Below are 19,691 nucleotides of genomic sequence, written 5' to 3' on the forward strand. Positions count from 1 at the left end.
TCCTTTAGAGTTAAACACCTCATCCTGGTAGACCCGTGGGGCTTTCCCCTCCGACCAGCTGACCCCAGTCAGGTCCGTGCACCCCCGACCTGGTTCAAGGCTGTGGCCTCTGTCCTAGGGCGTTCCAATCCACTGGCTGTTCTTCGAGTCGCTGGGCCCTGGGGTGAGTAGCCTGCAGATAGAGAAACTGTCTCCTCCAACCACAGCTGTCCCATTCTAGAAGCCCCCCTGCGTCTGGACGCTCACCATCCCCTTTTGTTCATGAAAAGTGGGAATAAGCCTAGCATTATTATTTAAAGCTCTTAATCTGGACCAAATGTCTTGGTGGACAGTTTCAGAAGGTTTTCCCCCGCCCCCTTCATCTGCATGGAAAAAGTTTTTCTATTCAAGAGACAGATGGAGCAGAACTTCTACTCTGTGCCCCCAGAGAGAGAGAAAGGGGTTCCAAGAAGACTCTTCCTCTACTGAGTTTTTATGCTACATGTGTGGGTTTGTGGCAGCTGTTGGCAAATCCTGCGAGTGAAGGGAGGAAGGTGGCGGGGCAGCCAGAGTGCATAAATTTAGTAGGCCCCAGCCTTCTGACCTCACACTGCCGGCACCTTCCTGTCTGGAGAGGAACCTTTTAATGAAGTAAAAGCAGCTTCCCTTTATGGTAAAGGTGGGGGACGCTGTATCTTGCACTGATGGCTTATATATGCACAGTAATGTTCAGCAGCCAATTTTTAGGGGTTAATTGCTAGTGGATGAATAAGAGTTGTCTCTCTAGGCCCTTCAAGAGAATCAGAATTGCTCTGTGGTAAAAGAGAAAAGTGAGCATTTGAGCAGAAGGTAGGAGTCTGGGGAGAAAGGAAGGGAAACAAGAGACACAGGTGCCAAAGGGTACTAAATGGGCAGAGGACTGGTCTTAGGGCACCCAGCTCTATGCACTCCAGCAGACCTTCCCTAATCCTCTAGGCAGGAGCCCTGTTCTAATCACTGTCCCCATTTCTGGACTTGCCTCTGGCCAGGGCCACACATAGACACCAGAGCTAGTATGGGAGGGGCAGGTGGCTGGCAGCCATGGAGGAGGGCGAGTGCCCAGGGGATCCTGCCACGCCTGCCTCTCACCCCTCCGCACACAGAGAGAGCAGACCAGAAGTGAGAGAGAGGCCGGAAGACTAGGCCCAATTTTTACAGTGTGTTTCAAGTGCCCTACTGCTTGTGTATGGACTATTTAAAGAAAGGTGAAAGGAACAGATTTCTCGAAAACTGTGCCCCGAGTCTGAGATGCCAGTGTTAAGTTTGCCTCATCACTTGCATTCTGTTACAGGCCTGATCCTGAAAGGGCTCTTGGTTTCATCCGCTACCTTCAGGAGATTAAAAAGCCATAGACGGTCTCAGGGAGAAAAAGAACATAGCTCAGACCACAAAAGCAAAGCATCTCAACCATGGATTCTTCTGGGGTTTGTGATCCTTGGAGTAAAGGATCTTGGGATTTCATTGATCTGCAGATAATCCGGTTCCTCAGTGACCTTACACTGTCCAAATTCTTTGGCAACTAACTGACTCTCGTTTGTAGTTACCTGGAGCTTCCCAAAAGACTTAACATGCTCTATCCCTATAACCTTAAGCGTACAAAGCAAACAAACCCTTAAGAGAAATAATGTTTGGTTAAAGTTGTTAAAACATACAATGACAGGGGTCTTTCCTCCCCACTCAAACTGGCTCCTCCACGTTCTGTTCTCTCCTAGGGCCCGGCCTGGTACAGCGATTCCGACCGGACTTCAAGCGCAAGTTTGCAGACTTCTTTGATGATGATACTATATCAGAGTATATCTACCACTGCAATGCACAGAATCCCAGGTGAGGGCAGCTCTGGGAGTCAGCTCAACATCTATGGGTTTGGAGCTAAAACTCCAGCTGCTGGAAAACTCCAGAACTATCCCAGGATCAGTCTGTGCTGTATTTTTTTCTTCCACAGAGCTCTCATCCAGTTAGGGAAATGTAGGCATTAGCAGGCTTGCTTATTTCCAGAGACTTTCCCAGGGATAGGCAAAAAGGGATGGAGAAGATAATAGATTAATTAAACATACCACCTGTCTCTATAGGGGAAGACCCTTACTCTTTCCTGGAGGTAAGCAGTTAGCCTGACAGGCAAAGAGTCTGGAAAACATTTGCAAAGATCTTTTTTTTTTTTTTTAACTGAAGAAGTGTTATGAACATAGTATTGTTGTAAAAAAAAAAAAAAGAAAAGAAAGGAAGCAAGTCCTCTCCTGTCCCAGACCTGTAATTCCTTCATTTTCTTGTTATTTTCTGTCTGAGATATCATGTGATATTGCCTCAGAGAACCTCCTTGTATATCTTCCTTGGCACATGTGTGACTGTACCTCTAGGCTACATTCCTACAAATAGAATTGCTGATGGAAAGATTATACATTCTAAAACATAATGTTTGTGCACCTTGAAATATTTACTGTTGGGGTAGGAATGCCTTTTCTGTCTTTTGGAGAATTGAAGATGTCCCCAGAATCTCAACAAGCTTATGTTTGTGACAATTCAGACAGTGGGCCCCTGGCCCGTACCCTGTGATCCGCAGTCTTGGCAGCCACCAGCCAGGGCGGAGTCAGGGAGGTAATCTTCCCTTGGGCAGTGCCATGTGAGCTGCTGATACCAGGAGGCACCACCTCTGTGGGGACTTCACCCCAAGCTGCTGGGAGCATCGCAGGCGAGCCAAGATCACTGGGAGCAGCCGCATTGCTCTGCCTCATTTCAGGCTTGTTCAGCCCAAAGCTGTGAAGCAACTGGGACTTTGCATTCCAATAGCACTGTCTGAGCATTAACCTCAAATTCAGACTGCTTTCAGGCAGCGTGGGAACTGCCCATCCAGCATTCCTCAGAAGCTCAACTGATGGAAGGGCCCTGCTTAAACAGCAGTCTAGAAACTCAGTTCAGCAGTCGAATCAGCTTTCTGCTCGTGACCCCTCTCAACTGGGCTCAGTGCCAGTCTCATACCCTCTGAGGCCTTGCAGGCCCACCCCTAGTCCTTTCCCCAGAGTGTTCCCCAGTCTCAGTCCTACTTCAGTATAATGAATGGCCTCCCATCTAAGCCACAGAATATGTAGTCACACAACTCACTCAGGTCCTGAAAGAAGCAGAGATGATACTGGTGATAACCAGCCACTTCCCCAAATCACTCAATTTTATAAGTCCCTGAGTCTTTTTGAGTTGTAATCTTGAGTTCATGGTAACTGTTACCGTTCCCTTGGAAAACATAATTTAGTGAAAGAATAATATTTTGGGGGTGGGATACCTACTTCTCTTCACTAAACTTAGGGGCTTTGTACATATTTTCATTTTCCCCATAATGACCTCAAAAAGTGGGTATAATTTCTCTCCAGTTTGTAGATGAGAGAACTAAGGTGTATTCTGGTTCCACAACTTGCTAAGAAAGTAGAACCAGGATTTGTAGGTATCTCTGACTCCAGAGTCCATGACTGTTCCACTGTGCTGCAGTGTCTTAGGAAAGGACTCTGTTCCTGGTGACCGGTGCAGAACTCAGGCTCCCCTTCATCTCAGGGATGCTAAGGAGACTGGGGACATAACCCCTGAACAGACCGAGCCTGCTGGGTGCCAGTCTCCCCAGCCTTTCCTGCTTCCCACAGAAGTGACAGAGCCGTCCGGACAGCTGGCTTCCCCTCCAGCCTTGCAGACCCCTCCCGACATGGCCTCAGCTCTCCCTCAGGAAATGACCAGGGAACAACGTAGATTAGACTGGCCGTCATTGCTTCTCAGGTAGCACAAACTGCTACTCCGCCTGCGTCCTCGCAAGCCTGACGTCTCATTCCCCAGCCTCCTCAGTTAACCTTCTGTGCTTCTGTAGTTCTTGCCCGTCAGAGCCCACCTCAAGGAGCCCTTCGACCCTCTCCTCCAGCCCCAGCCAGCCAACTCCCTAGTCTGCGTTCTCCTAGAACTCCACTACCCTTTCATAATTCTTGGGAAATCTGAAGTTAATCCTGTAATTCATTATGTAACGCCTGAAGGATGAGGAAAATGGGGACTCCAGGAGGGCAGGCACTCATGTGTCTTGTTCATATGTGCCCACCCTCCGCCCAGGCTGCCACGTCAGTAGCTGTTAAATACATATTAACTTGTATTTAATACAGGTTGATATGGCACTCCTCAGTGCCATGGGGTTTTCTGTGTGCGGACCCTGTGGAGATTCAGTCGTGTCTCGTAATCTTCCTAATATTTAATGAGCCTAGCACTGGGCTTGGAGGTAAACAAAGAGGCCAAAGATACTGCCCCAGCCTCCGAGAGACCCACAGACTGACCTTTTATGCTGTGGCGTTTACTCACCGCCTCGCCCTGTTTTGCTTTCCCAGTGGGGAGACGGCATTCAAAGCCATGATGGAGTCCTTCGGCTGGGCCCGGCGCCCCATGTTAGAGCGGATTCACTTGATTCGAAAAGATGTGCCCATCACCATGATCTATGGGGCCAACACCTGGATAGACACCAGCACGGGGAAAAAGGTGAAGCTGCAGCGGCCGGATTCCTACGTCCGAGACTTGGTACGTTGCCACGAGAGGAGACAGACTGAGGTGGAAACCTGGCCACATGCAGCACATGTTGCTTGACTCAGTGTAGCTAAGAGACCCGGTAGCGAAGGGTGATGGGAGAGTCAGGGAGAAAGGGTGGAAAGGTTGAGATAGGGTCATGCATTTGAAAGGGCTGGCTCTCTGTAAGATCATAATTCAGGGCTCCTCGCTTCTGTGTAGCCAGTCAAGCTAAAAGGCAGGTTCTTGTCCAGTAGTCAGGCATAGGGAGCATGCTGCCCCTCTTCCCCGGTAATTCTCACTCCAAATCAGAGCTGGGTACAATAGAGGCTGCCAAGAAGCCTTCCCACCATTCTCCTGCCTCCACCTTCATTTGCTAAGGAGTGTGCTTACTTACGGCTACCCACTCCAGTATTCTTGCCTAGAGAAGTCCATGGACAGAGGGGCCTGGCAGGCCATAGTCCATGGAATCACAAAGAGACACGACTGAAGAATTTTCACTTCGTGCTAACTTAGACTGGTGCCTCATGGGTCCTGGGTATCGAACCTGTGGATGACATGAGCATGGTGGGACTAGTGTGGAAGGAAAGATACAATCAGGGACCATAGGAGAAGTAAGGATGAGGCATTGGGATTCACTGGTTGCCACTGGGAAGTACCAAGATATGGGGAGAAAGGTGGACAGTTGTCTTAGATAAAATAAGTGCTTACGGGCAACAGGCAAGCAGGTTTACAAGAAAAAGAAATGCTGTGGCAGCTTTCCAGTGCCTAGAATAAAGGGCCATCCTGCCCCTGGCGGGGTCCTCCCTCCATAGGAGATCGAGGGTGCCTCGCACCACGTGTACGCAGACCAGCCGCACATCTTCAACGCGGTGGTGGAGGAGATCTGCGACTCAGTCGATTGAGCTGCTCTTCCTGGAGGACGAGGAGAAAGCCAGAGAGTTGCTCTCACCTTCCTGTCTCCTTACTTACCCCCTGTCCTTTCCTCACCGACTAACATGTGCCAGCCAGGCGGAGTCTCGGGCTGTCCCCTGGGCCCGGCCACAGAAGAACAAAGAGCGCTATGACCCCACACTGAAGGCTGGAGGCAAAAGCCGCAAGAGGCCTTGAGCTCCCACCCCAGGGAAGAGCATAAAGGGTTGTAGAGTGCCACCCCATTCTCTCCATGCCGGCGTCACTGGGTGGTGGTTGTGAAGGGACTGCACCAAGCCACGTCCCCCTGTGCCAAGGGAGGGCACCTGCTCCTCCCGGACGAAGGAGAGGCTCTTAACAGCCTGCCCAGTCTGGAGTGTGTCTGCGGGGGGTGGGGGGAGGTTCCATGCAGGACATCTTCCTCCTCCATCACCCCTGGCCCCCCAGCCCATGCCAGTTCTGTTCAGGGGCTGGTTGGGGAACTGCCAAGAGCAGGTCCTGGAGCTCCTGTGACCTAAGAGGTCATATCCAAAGCTCTCATTAGCAGAGGAGGCAAAGGGCAGGACAAGGCATGGCTGGTCCATGGAGAAACAGCTCAGGGCTCCTGGCAGACTGTGTTTGCTAAGGTTTGAGGCAGGCATGGAGGCCACGGGGCTGGTCCTGGCCTAGGATAAGCCCACCTGGCCACACATTCCAGCCTCTGTATGGGGATTCTGGTTTCCTGCTCTGTGTCTCAGCCCTGGCTGCCTAAGCCGGGAACACTCAAGTGCTTCCTTCCCTGCCCCTTCTTTTTCCCACTGGGAGGCCTCTGGGCCTCCCTCTGTGCCTTGGGCCCTGAAGCCCCACCCATAGAACTGAGAACAGTGACCCCTGATGGAGAGAAGGGAAGGTCAAAGGGCCTTCCTTTGACCCCAAGCCGTGTCTGGATCCCCATCCTCTCTAGTATCTGCAGGGTTTTTTTGCCTGCTCACGTGAACCTCTGCCCAGGTTCCAGTGGGGAGCCTCCAGCCAGCAGTTCCCTGTCCTCATCAGCCACAGGCTGGTTCTCACTGCCTGGCCCTCCATCCCTGCTGCTCATCTGTCCCTGACCTACCTGTCACTCTCTCCCGGGGACTGGTTCTGGGCAGTAGGCGGGGCCTGGCCCCAGAACTAGGGTAGCTCCCACCTACTTCTTCACTTTTGTAAAGCCAACCCTTTCACCAGAATAGTATTAACTCCTGGTGCTTTGTACTACTGGTCCAGCTGCCTTGGGCTCCTTTTCTATATTAATAAAGAAATGAATCAAAATCACTCGTGGTGATGATGTTTAGTATTGCTCTGACAGGAGTGCTGGGGGTGGTGCTGAATTCACAACCTCTCCAATGATGTCTGAGTCAGGAGGGGCCCTGAGAGGCACCCATGCACAAGCACCCCCCACCCCCCTCCCATTTAGTACATCATCTGCCCTCTGGACCCCGCCCAGTCTCCAGGTCAGCACAGGTCATCTCAGCCAACCACTTGAGAGGATAGATGAGGGTTGGGTGGGCCAAGCCCCAGTTCACAAGAGAATTAGGCTGAACTGAGTGCTCCCTACTGTCCATTAAATAGCCCTGTCATCTGAAGTTCACCTTGGCCTCTACCTGGACAGCTTCCTATGCCCTATTCTGCTTGCCCTCAGTGTTAGCCACTCAGTGGTGTCCAGCTCATTGCAACCTCATAGACTGCAGCCTGCCAGGCTCCTCTATCCATGGGATTCTTCAGGCAAGAATACTGGAGTGGGTTGCCATGCCCTTCTCCAGGGGATCTTCCAGGCCCAGGGACAGAACCTGGGTCTCCTGCATTACAGGCAGATTCTTTACCATCTGAGTCACCAGGGAAACCACTCATCCTCAATCCCAGTTCAAATATTCTTTATGCATTATGCAGGGAAGCTTTCCACTGACCTGCTCCCCAGATAAGACCTGCATCCCTTCTTCTGTGTCTCCGTGGCTTACTCAAATGCCCCTTTGTAAAACTTACACTTGTAGTCACTGGTTTCATGTCTGTCTTTCCTCCCCAGACCACAGGCTGCTTAAGCAATAAGGGGCATGTCTGGCACCTAGTTCTTATTCAATAAATGTTTATTTTGCATTTACTTCTCTTGAGCCAAGAGAAGTGAGGTGTGCCAAGTGTCCAAACGTGTTCAAATCATTACCAGCAGTGCCTGCTGTGCTGGCTGACTCCAGCTAGGCACAGAATTCAGCAGCTCAGAATGGCAGTTAATACTGCATTTGCCATTATGAATGAATGAATGGACAAATTAGTAATCTGTATGTGATTTAATTACATAATGTAATTTGGGTATAATTACAAAGTTCAGGTCCATCCCAGGACCTGCATCTTCTCTGTGACTGAAGATTGCTTGATTGCCAACACCGGCCATATGGAGGCCAGGACAGGGGGGTTGCTTTTTTTTTTTTTTGGCCACATCACACTCCTTGTGAGATCTTAATGCCCCGACCAGGGATCGAACCTGGGGCCCTGGCAGTGGGAGTGCCGAGTCCTAACCACTGGACTGCCAAAGAATTCCCAAGGCAGGTATTTAGAGCTTACTGTGTGCCAAGCACTAGGGCTCTGATAATGAAGAAACATGGTCCCTGCCTTCATGGGAAGTTACATTCTACATGGAAACTTGTGTTTAATCAGATTATTACATCAGTCAGTATAAAACTGCAACTGAAAAGTATGGCCCCTGAGAGGTTGGGAAGGCATATCTGGAGAGGTGATGACCTCTGAGCCAAGCCTGAAGGAAGGGCAGTGAAGCGGGTGGGGCGGACCTGTGGATTAGCAGGGACAATGGCTGGGAGATGAGGCTGGGGAGGGGGTGGGGATCCGGGCCTCTGGCTGTGAGAAGAATGTCTGTTCATCTAAAAGCAATGGGAATTTTGTGTTTTATGCATATGTGTGATATTTAACGGAAAGGGCAATGGCAACCCACTCCAATACTCTTGCCTGGAAAATCCCATGGACGGAGGAGCCTAGTACAAGTGCCATATATTATGAGACGGAAAATATAAAAATGAAGCAGTGATTGTAAAATCCCAGCAGAAGATAAAGTCAACTTGAACAGAAGCAGCCTCTTTGTAAAACTGAGTAGTTCTTTCATGTATATTGTACATCAGCAATACATTAGATGTTACAGCAAAATTGAAAATATCTTGGCTATATTTTATAGGAGACTTGGGGAGCAGAAAAAAACGCATCTTTTTCTGGGTAGTTCTTTGTAAGCTTCCTGAAGAGAAGTCCGTAGATACTTACATTGTTTTCAGTTCAGTTCGGTTCGGTTCGGTTCGGTCACTCGGTCGTGTCCGACTCTTTCCGACCCCATGAATCACTGCGCGCCGGGCCTCCCTGTCCATCGCCGGCTGCCGGAGTTCGGTCGGGCTCATGTCCATTGGGTCGGCGGTGCCGTCCAGCCATCTCATCCTCTGGCGTCCCCTTCTCCTCTTGCCCCCCCAGATTCTCCCTAAATATACTAAATATCTCCTAGTTGTTTCCTTGTAGCTTTGTCTATATCTTATCTCCTTTCATTAAGTTTAAATCACTTCAGTACAATGAAAAACTATTTTTAAATTCAGAATTCAGAGGTTTTGTGAAATTTGTCTCAATATTTTTTTCTTCTTTTAATTTGTCCTAATATTTATGGCTATTTATAGAGAAAAATTTTACTCTTTATCTATATGATACCAAGTAATTTAGATTTATTTCTCTTTGGGGTATACAAATAAATATAAAATAATCAAATATCTGGTTCTATATTTATACAATTTTGGTAGTAATTTTTGCCCAGATATAAGCTCTGTGTTTAAAAAAGAATAAAATAAAGAAAGGATCTCTCCCTCTATAGTTTTTGAAAACCTGTGGATAGTTACTACCATCACTATGAATAATGCATTTTAGAAATACCATCAGAGAAGAAGTAATTCCAGTCATCCTCCGGCCTTTATAATGGTAATTCTAGTCACTGTAATGTGTATAATTTTCTTCAGTTGTGACTCCAACTCCTCACTGTATTTGCTTTGTAATACATCTATAATGGAGCTATTGCACTTTTACTTATTTATGAAAAATTCTGTGGCTTAAAACACTTTTCTTGTAATTGATACTCAGAATAAAATTAGACTTAAAATGTAAAATAAATAAATAAAAGCAATGGGAAGAAATAACCGGAGTGAAGGTCAGAATCTGGGGGAGTGTGACAGAATCTGAGACTGGAAATGACCACTCTCGCTGCTGCTATGTGGAGTACTGACTGGTGGGGGAACGAGTCCCTGCAGGGGAAGCTTGGAGGCCACTGCAGTGGTCCAGGCCAGAGATGCTGGCAGCCTGGACTTGGCCAGGGACTAGTGGACACATAGAAGATGCAAGAAATGTTTAGGAGGTAAAGCCAAAAGGACTTGATGTCAACACTGAGTCCACTGAGTGCTGCTACCATCCCCTTGGAGAAAAGGCCAGGTGAGACAGTAGTCAGCAAACCTGCTCACATCACAAAACAACTTGGGGTACTTTTTGAAAAATAGATTCCCAGACTGTATAGCCCAGAGTTTGATTCAGTCTACCTGTGTGGAGTTAGACCGTGACATCTACATTTAAACACATGCCCTGGGAGATTCTGATGCCCCCTGTCTGCAGGCACTGATCTAAGGGACTTTGTGTCTCTGACCCTTGACACAGAAGATCCATGTGGAGAAGTAGGGCCTATGGCCCTGAAAGTCCATCCCCTGTTTCCTCCAGAACCACTTCTCTTTGGGAGGCTGCATAACATACTGACCTGATTTTCCAGCACAGTGCAAACACAGTGCTCAGAAGCAGGTACAAGAAGGATCTGAGGGTACAAATGGGCCTATTTACAAAACAGAAATAGAGCCACAGAGGTGGAAAACAAAGTCACAGCTACCAGGGGAGAAAAGAGGGAGGCGATAAATTGGGAAATTGTAATTGATGTATAAAATAGATTGACTAATGTATAGTTATACACTAGTTATACAGGAAACTCTTCTCAATACTCTGTAATAACCTATATGGGAAAAGAATCTAAAAAAAATGGATACATGTATATGTATACCTGATTCACTTTGCTGTACAACAGAAACTAACACATTGTAAATCAACGATACTCCAGTTAAAAAAAAATTTTCTTTTAAGTCTGAGGAAGGTCAGTCAGAGTGCCCTGTTTATACAGCCACACCCAGCACATGAATGCAAGCCAGCATGTACACACGCACACTCTATCTGACTGGGGCCTTCCTAACCTTCCCAGGGCAGGGACTAAGAAATTACTATGAATATACCACCCAATCGGCACTTTTCCTGGTGGGTTCTAAGGATTTATGGTTACAGTTCACGCTATAAATTCAGGCCCCTCACAGGCCTAGCAGTTTACAAGGAGACCTTCCACAGACGGACATAAAGGGCTGTGACTAACTCCAGACTCAGAAGGTCTTGCACCGTTCGGTGGCTAGCAGGAAATGTGCTAAATATAACTTCCTCCTCGAGGATAGACACCAAAATACGTGTGCTAAAAATGCAGTCTGATTTCATTGCCAAAGGGGTGGTGAAATCTTGATGAATACCTCTCTTCACTCTGGCATGTCATACTGAAAGCCCACAGCTGCAGGTACAGTTTGTAACCAGATAGAAAATAATCCTACTGACTGATGATAGTGTGTAGTAATTGGTGCAAGACATCACTTTTCTTATCATGTGACCTATCAGTTCACACTGAATCCTCCTTAGACGGGGTCTAGAGGGTCCTTTCTCTCTGAGCTCCACCCTCTCTACCAGGGTCCTGGTCTATCTATAACTCTCTCTCTCTTTTTTTTAATATTTATTTGCTGTGTCAGGTCTTAGTTTCAGTACCTGGGCTTCTCTTCAGTTATGGCAGTGCATGGGCTTAGTTGCCCCACAGCATGTGGGGCCCTAGTTCCCCGACCGAGGATCAGACCCACATCCCCTGCATTGCACGGTACACTCTCAACCACTGGACCACCAGGGTCCTAGTCTAGCGGAAAGAAGCAAGTGAGGCACCTGAGATTTTGAGGGTCAGTCCCAACACCATCCAGGGGGAATAGCTCAAGACAAACCATTTCTTCATTTGTTCATGTTGACTGTTTTCCATAGCATAGTTCACCATTATTATACCAGAGAAGTCTTTACTTTTATCCTACTAACTACCACTCTTCACTAGGGAGGAAAGACAATCCTAGCTTGACACTTGTGAGTATAATGAATTCCTAGATTAAGGAGGATCCGTTGATGCCAATAGATGCACAGAGCCCTCCTCCAACCTAGGAAGACAAGACCCCAGTCTGTTGGTTGGTGATTCTGTAAAGGGGCAGGAGGAACGCTCTGCAGACCTGACCTTGCTAATGATACTCCTTCCTCCAGTGTGTTCTGAGGCCTGATGTGGAGTCTGTTATAACTAGGCAATCTCATATTTGAGTTGATACATGTGAAAACAAGTTATACAACCTTAAGAAGCCTGGGACAAAGATGACTCTGAAGGATGTTGGGTTGGGGATGGTATTTTCATCTGTGTGAAGCGTCTAGTCAAGGCTATGGTTTTTCCAGTAGTCATGTATAGATGTGAGAGTTGGACTGTGAAGAAGGCTGAGCACTGAAGAATTGATGCTTTTGAACTGTGGTGTTGGAGAAGACTCTTGAGGATCCCTTGGACTGCAAGGAGATCCAACCAGTCCATTCTGAAGGAGAGCAGCCCTGGGATTTCTTTGGGAGAAATGATGCTCAACCTGAAATTCCAGTACTTTGGCCACCTCATGCGAACAGTTGACTCATTGGAAAAGACTCTGACGCTGGGAGGGATTGGGGGCAGGAGGAGAAGGGGATGACAGAGGATGAGATGGCTGGATGGCATCACTGACTCGATGGACGTGAGTCTGAGTGAACTCTGGGAGTTGGTGATGGGCAGGGAGGCCTGGCGTGCTGTAATTCATGGGGTCACAAAAAGTGGGACATGACTGAGCGACTGAACTGAACTGAACTGAACTGAACTGAAGAGTCTGACTTTGGAAAAGAAAGAGCACAAGGCGGACACCTGATAATTGAAATGGGGTCAGAGAACAGGATTTGGGGGAGGGCTTGTGACTTATAACAAAAGATTTATGGACCTCTGGTAAATTATACAGTAACTAAAAACATGGGCATCATATACTTCCCATAATTTTCAAGGAAAGAGAAAAGTGTCCAAATAAAGCTGCCTAAATATGTATTACAGGGACTTCCTTGGTGGTCCAGTGGCTAGGACTCTGGGTTCCCAATGCAGGGGGCCAGGGTTCAATCCCTGTCAAGGAACTAGATCCTACCTACCGCAACTAAGAGTTCACATGACTCAACTAAAGATCCCAGCCTGTGCACCGCAACTAAGACCCGTGTGTGTGTGTGTGTGTGTGTGTGTGTGTGTGTGTGTGCAGTCACTCAGTCGTGTCCGACTCTTTGTGACCCACAGACTGTAGCCCACCAGGCTCCTCTGCCCAACGAGTTTTCCAGGCAAGAATTCTGGAGTGGGTTGCCCTTTCCTTCTCCAGGAGATCTTCCCAACCCAAGGATCAAACCTGCTTCTCCTATGTCTCCTGCATTGGCAGGCAAATTCTTTACCACTGGACCACCTGGGAAGCCAAACTAAGACCTGAGACAACCAAATAAATAAATCAATATTAAAATGGAGAAACAGACATAGAGAACAGACTTATGGACACGGGGAGAGGGGAGGAGAGGGTGAGATGTATGGAAAGAGTAACATGGAGGCTTATATTACTGTATGTAAAATAGATAACTAATGGGAATTTGCTGTATGTCTCAGGGAACTCAAACAGGGGCTCTGCATCAACCTAGAGGAGTGGGATGGGGAGGGAGACAGGAGGAAAGTTCAAGAGGGAGGGGCTTACGTATACCTATGGCTAATTCATGTTGAGGTCTGATAGAAAACAAAATTCTGTAAAGCAATTATCCTTAATTTAAAAATAAATTAATTAAAAACTAGCAAACAAACAAACAAATAAACAAACAAGCAAACAAACAGGTATTACAGTAGTAGTTTCCTGCCTGAGTCTGCAGACTCAGCTGGACCGTGACAAAGGATTTCCGGTCTAAAATGAAATAATATTTTTTCAGTACTTTTTAATTCTGAAATTATAGCCTTTCTAACCCTACAAAGATTAAGCTATGTTCTTTTATGAAAAAATGGTGACATTCTAAGATTGTTTGGAATAAGAGGGAATATCATTTCTTTTTTATCAATTTTGAGAGATTTTCCCCTGTAATTAGTTAACTTTTAATAAAATCCTAAAGCCTGGAAGTGCTGCATCAAAGAAGACCAGAATGGGAAAGGAACTTGAATCTTTTCACAAGAAGGCCAATAGTTGATGTAGAACTCACGACTGGAGGATGACCATGGAAAGATAACAGTGTTCAGAGGAAGCAGATCTAATTAAAGACTCAACAGTGAGTGTATAAGTCCAAAAGGAAATCACAAAACTGCAAGTGAAAGCATTTGGATGACAGGAAAATAACACCTGGCAGGAGTTACAGAATAGATGTTAAGATGAAAGGAAGACATGGAGGGATGATGCTTTTTAAATTCAGGTTGCAAAACTGTTCCAAGGCAAGATACTAAGGCGCCAGAGGTCCCAGAACCAAGGCATCAACTCCAAGTCTCCCTCTGCTGGAAGCAGAGCACCTAGTACATTCTTGCCCTACTGACAATTTCACTTACTAGAATTCTTTTTACATTGAATTATAATTGGTATGTTATACTAGTTTCAGGTATACAACATAGTGATTAATATTTTTATACATTATATAATGATCACCATGATAAGCCTAGCAACCATCTGTCACCGACACAGTTATTACAATATCATTGACATTAGTCCGTGTGCTGTACATTACATCCCATGACTTGTTTATTTTATAACTAGGAGTCTGTACCTCTTAATCCCATTCGCCCATTTCACCTGCTCCCTCACCCCTGTCCCCTTGGCTACCACTTCTTTGTCCTCTGTGTCTATGAGTCTCTTTCTATTTTGATTTTGTCACTTCCTGGAATGTCGAAGAAAGATGGTCAGACATAACTTTTATAGATTTCAAGTCAGATTTCAAAATGTTCCAAGAAAAATCACCTGAGCGGCTCAAAGGGGACAGCTAGTTCTCCTGTGTGAAGCTCCAGTATTTTGTTTCCCCCAAAGGATCCTGCTGAGGAAAAAAGAGCCTTCACCAATTAGAAAACTGCACTGGTTGTTTTCTGATGTGATCAAACTATGAGCAGGGACAAATGACAAGTTTCTTACACTAAAAAATGAACCAAACAAGTAAAGCAAGGACACAGCTCATGTGAAAATGTTAAACCAATATGAAGGTTTTAGTGGACTGAAAGGTCAGTTTGAAGTGGTAAAGGATGAGGCTGCCAAAAAAACTAATGCAATGTTAGGGCTCATTCCTTGCATTCCTAGGTAGATTCGATGGTTCCACTGGACTCTGACCTGAGCAGAAGTTCATTTCTGGGAAATTTTTCCGTTTTTGTGTGAACAAAACATTTTCATTTTAAAGAAATAAGGAGAAGTGGGACTTTTAAAAAATCATTTAGGACTTCCTTGGTGGTCCAGTGGATAGGATTCTGCCTGCCAATACAGGGGACATCGGTTAGATCCGTGGTCCGGGAAGATTCCACATGCCTTGGAGCAACTAAGCCTGTGAGCGGCAACTACTGTACTGAAGCCCGTGCACATAAAGGCCGAGTACCGCAACAAGAGAAGCTACCACGATGAGAAGCTCACAAACCGCAACTAGAGAGTAGCCCCCACTCGCCACAACTAGAGAAAGCTCAAGAGCAGCTACAAAGACCCAGTGCAGCCAAAAATAAATAAATACATTAATTAATTAAAAATACATTAATTTTAAAAATCATCCATAATTACACTATCTAGAAATAACCGCATTAAATATTTTTAAACGTATGTATGTATACATGTATTCTTTCTATATCAATAAATATAGAATATAAAAATGCAGTCACCCTGTAATAGGGAAGAAGAAACTTTTATATTCTATTACAAGATAATCAGGGCTTCCCTAGTGGCTCAGCAGTAAAAAAAATCCTGCCTGCAATGCAAGAGATGCAGGCTCAATCGCTGGGTTAGGAAGACCCCTGGAGAAGAAATGGCAACACACTCCAGTGTTCTTGTCTGGGAAATCCCACGGACAGAGAAGCCTGACAGGCTACAGTCCATGGGGTCGCAAAGGAGTTGGACACAACTTACTGACTAAACAACAACAAGAAGTAAGAGTAGGAATTTATGCTAATAAATTTTAGCACCATTAACAATATACTAGAAATCTCAGTGTCCACTGTTTATAAATGTGACATCTAAAAGTAAATTATGTAGTTTTGTTGGTATTGACATGGAATGATATTTTAAAACATCAATTTGCAGATAATTCATATAATGCCATCCCATTTTTGTAAAATAAAAGTTTGTATAAATAAATATGTGCATGTTCTACAAGTGAAACAGGAGGGAAGGGGGCAAGGAACACGCTTTAAAAGAAAGACTCAGCAGTAGGGTATGACAAAAACTGGTTAGAACCACCTTTTTTCCTCAGCGCTTGGCGCTGACCAGTTGCTCGCCTCTTTTCCTCCACTGCCTCCTGTTCTAGATTAGCCATCGCCATGGGTTTTGGAGACTTGAAAAGCCCTGCTGGCCTCCGGTGCTCAGTGACTACTTGGAGGACAAGAGTTACATCGAGGGGTGCGTGCCGTCACAAGCAGATGTGGCAGTATTTGAAGCCGTCTCTGGCCCACCACCTGCCGACTTGTGTCATGCCCTGCATTGGTATAATCACATCAGATCTTATGAGAGGGAAAAGGCCAGCCTGCCAGGAGTGAAGAAAGCTTTGGGCAAGTATGGTCCTGTTAATGTGGAAGACACCACAGTAAGAGGAGCTACAGATAGTTAAGATGATGATGACATTGATCTCTTTGGATCTGAGGAGGAGGAGGAAAGTGGAGAAGCCAAGAGGCTAAGAGAAGAACGCCTTGCCCAGTATGAGTCAAAGAAAGCCAAAAACCAGCACTTGTCTCCAAGTCTTCCATCTTATTAGACGTGAAACCTTGGGATGATGAGACCGATATGGCAAAACTAGAGGAATGTGTCAGAAGCATTCAAGCAGACGGCTTGGTCTGGGGCTCTTCTAAACTAGTTCTGGTTGGGTATGGCATTAAAAAACTTCAAATACAATGTGTAGTTGAAGACGACAAAGTTGGGACAGATATGCTGGAGGAGCAGATCACTGCTTTCAACGAGTAGGTACAGTCTGTGGATGTGGCTGCATTCAACAAGATCTAAAATCCATCATGGATCAGTTCCCTTAAATAAAAGTTTGAAAGACAAAAAAAAAAAAAAAAAACCAAAAAACTGGTTAGAACCAACGCAGCTCAAGATGGCAACAGATTCGACTTCCAGTGGACCTTGATACTCATTATACATTCATTATAATTCATTAGCATGCTAAATGACACACCCACCAGTGTCATGACAGTTCTGAGGCCAACCATGAAAGGCCAAAAAGTGGGCAGTGGCCTAATGCTTGGAAATCTCCCACTTATTAGCCTATGAAATTACTCAACCCATAAAAACTAACCACCCCATATTTTAGGGCCTCTCACCTTCTGACAGTCCACACTCTCTCTGTGGAATGTGCTTCTCCTAAGTCCACTTCTTACCTATTACTGTCTCTAACTGAATTCTTTCTGTGACAATACATCAAGAACCTAAGCTTTATTAAGTCCTAAGACCAAGTGTATGATCTCAGTTAAAAGATGTGGGTTCAAGACCCATCTGAGATGCGTGGTCTCAAAAGCATAAATTGCTTCATTAATAATGTTTGCTGCTGGAGAGTAGAATAGGCTGATAACATTCTCATTGTTTATTTTCAGGACTGGCAGAAATTTTACAATGAATGTGTATTTTTACAGTTAAAAATTAAAGATCAGAAACAAAAAAGCTCTCCGGTCAAAAGTGATCCTCATTTTGATTTATATTCATCGGTCACTAGTGCAAGTGAAGTCGCTCAGTCGTGTCCGACTGTTTGCGACCCCATGGACTGTAGCCTACCAGGCTCCTCTGTCCATGGGATTTCCCAGGCAAGAATACTGGACTGGGTAGCCATTTCCTTCTCCAGGGGATCTTCCCAACCCAGGGATTGAACCCAGGTCTCCCACGCTTTACCGTCTGAGCCATGGGAATCAGGTGTGCTCACTTTGATTCCTACCCAGCCCAGCACAGGCATTTACCTGATAGTTGACAAAGCTTGGAGAAAGCAAAAAGCATTGCAGGCATGGACTCCCAGAGGGCTGAGTAAGGTCAAACAGAAGTAAAGTAAGAGGCTGTGAGGTAAAATTCATATTTTATAGCAAGACAAGAAAAATTTAAACAGAAAAATTTCTTCTCTGCCCTTTAGCCTCCTCTCTTCCCCATTGAGCATTGTATATCTGAATTATGCATCAACCAAACCTCCCCAGTTTGCAGGAATACCTGCTCAAACATAGAAAGCAACATTCTCTTAGAATCGACAAGAGAACTCCTTAAAGATAGCATTTCTGGACTTCCCTGATTGTCCAATGATTAATACTCTGGGTTCCCAGTGCAGGGGACATGGATTCTATCCCTGATCAGGGAAGATCCCACTTGCCACATAGGGAGGCCACGCCCCCAAAAAATAACATTTCTTTTTGATCTTATGAGGTGTAACTTGATCTACCATGATGAAGTGTGTGTGTGTGTGTGTGTGTGTGTGTGTGTGTTAGTCACTCATTCGTGTCAGACTCTCTGCGACTCTCTCAATGGACTGTAGCTTGCCAGACTCCTCTGTCCATGGGATTTCCCAGGCAAGAATACTGGACTGGGTAGCCATTCCTTTCTCCAGGGGATCTTCCCAACCCAGGGATTGAACCTGGGTCTCCCACATTGCAGGCAGATTCTTTGTCATCTGAACCACCAGGGAAGCCCATAATGAAGTTTAGATCTGGATTACATAAACTGTCAATAATATGTCATTTGATATACAACCCTCTGTCATATGTCAAGAAACTCATATAACTGTGTCTTGACTTTTGCTGGTTCAACAGTTCTCAGAGCTTTCTAAGATGCTCTTCTTGGGTTATAATCCTCAAAGTCAGCTCAAATGAAAGTTTCCATTTGTTTATTAGATTAATTTTTCACCTACAAGGCTAAATTCTCCCTGTTGAAAAAGAGACAAATTTTTTGTCTCTTTCCCTTTTCTGAGACATATACTTTAGAAAACTTGTGAGTTCCGTCTGTTCTTTGAAATGTACATAAATATTAAAGTATGTTTATGTATATAAATCTTAAATGTGCACAAATCTTTAGTTTTAAATTTTAAATCAGCCTCTGACCAGCTTTGTGACCCAGCAAGTCTTTCTTCAGGACCTTGGAACCGTCTCTTTGAAGTAGAATCAAGAAAGATGGCACCCTTCCTCCCAGTCTCCATGAGAGAATAGGAACCTAGCTTGGAGGACACCTCACTCTCAAACTACCTTCTGTCATAAAGATATGAGAAGTTTATTTTTCCTCTGGATAAAGCTAATTAGCTAACAGATGGCTATGCAATTACCAGATGAAATTAGGATATTACCTGTAACAGATGTAAGAGGTCTTGACCACACCATTTGTCACCACTTGCGTTCTAGTTCCCTGACCAGTGATTGAATCTGGGCCCCCTGCATCAGAAGCACAGAGTCTCAGCCACTGGACCACCAGGGAAGTCCATAGCCCCTATTCTCATCTGAGTGGCCTTTGTTTCCACAGCACTCTACAGAGTTGCCTTAGGTGTGTGTTCCATGAAAAGCACAGGTGTTAATTCAGACAAGGTGTATACTGCAGTGCTAGAGGTCAAGGAGGACAGGACTGTAAACCCTAGCATTTCTGGTGACATTGAAAAAAATCTGGCTTGAACTCACCTGAGCCATAGACCTACATGGTGCCAGTCAAATATCTCAGGCAGTGTTTGGGCACCAAGAATTCAAAGAGTTTAGTTAGAAATAGGCATCTTTCTAATTCCTCAGTAAGGGGGAAGGGCTACACTTGGTGCAGAGAGAGAGCTTTAGTCAAACTATTTTTGAGTCATGAGAAATAATGACCTTCTCAAAAGTGCTCAATAAAGAGGGGTTTGATATACGGGTACAGACAACCTCA

The 19,691-nt window shown here is 45.6% G+C and overlaps 1 protein-coding gene and 1 pseudogene across 4 annotated transcripts in view; both read left to right on the forward strand.

Moving 5' to 3' along the window:
- ABHD4 (abhydrolase domain containing 4) overlaps positions 1-6,735 on the forward strand; it is a 27,223-nt gene extending 20,488 nt beyond the window's left edge. For 3 of the 4 annotated variants that reach the window (XM_005685280.3, XM_005685281.3, XM_005685279.3), the window contains exons 4-7: positions 9-163; positions 1,731-1,842; positions 4,362-4,548; positions 5,349-6,050. In XM_005685280.3, the coding sequence (XP_005685337.1) occupies positions 9-163; positions 1,731-1,842; positions 4,362-4,548; positions 5,349-5,438 (544 nt within the window). In that variant the 3' untranslated portion in view covers positions 5,439-6,050. Of the gene's footprint in view, positions 1-8; positions 164-1,730; positions 1,843-4,361; positions 4,549-5,348 lie in introns of all 4 variants that reach the window. The other variant, XM_005685278.3, reaches the window with a different exon arrangement.
- On the forward strand, positions 16,148-16,884 carry LOC102180596 (annotated as a pseudogene).

This window comes from Capra hircus, chromosome 10 (assembly GCF_001704415.2).
Source record: "Capra hircus breed San Clemente chromosome 10, ASM170441v1, whole genome shotgun sequence".
Taxonomy (NCBI): Eukaryota; Metazoa; Chordata; class Mammalia; order Artiodactyla; family Bovidae; genus Capra; species Capra hircus.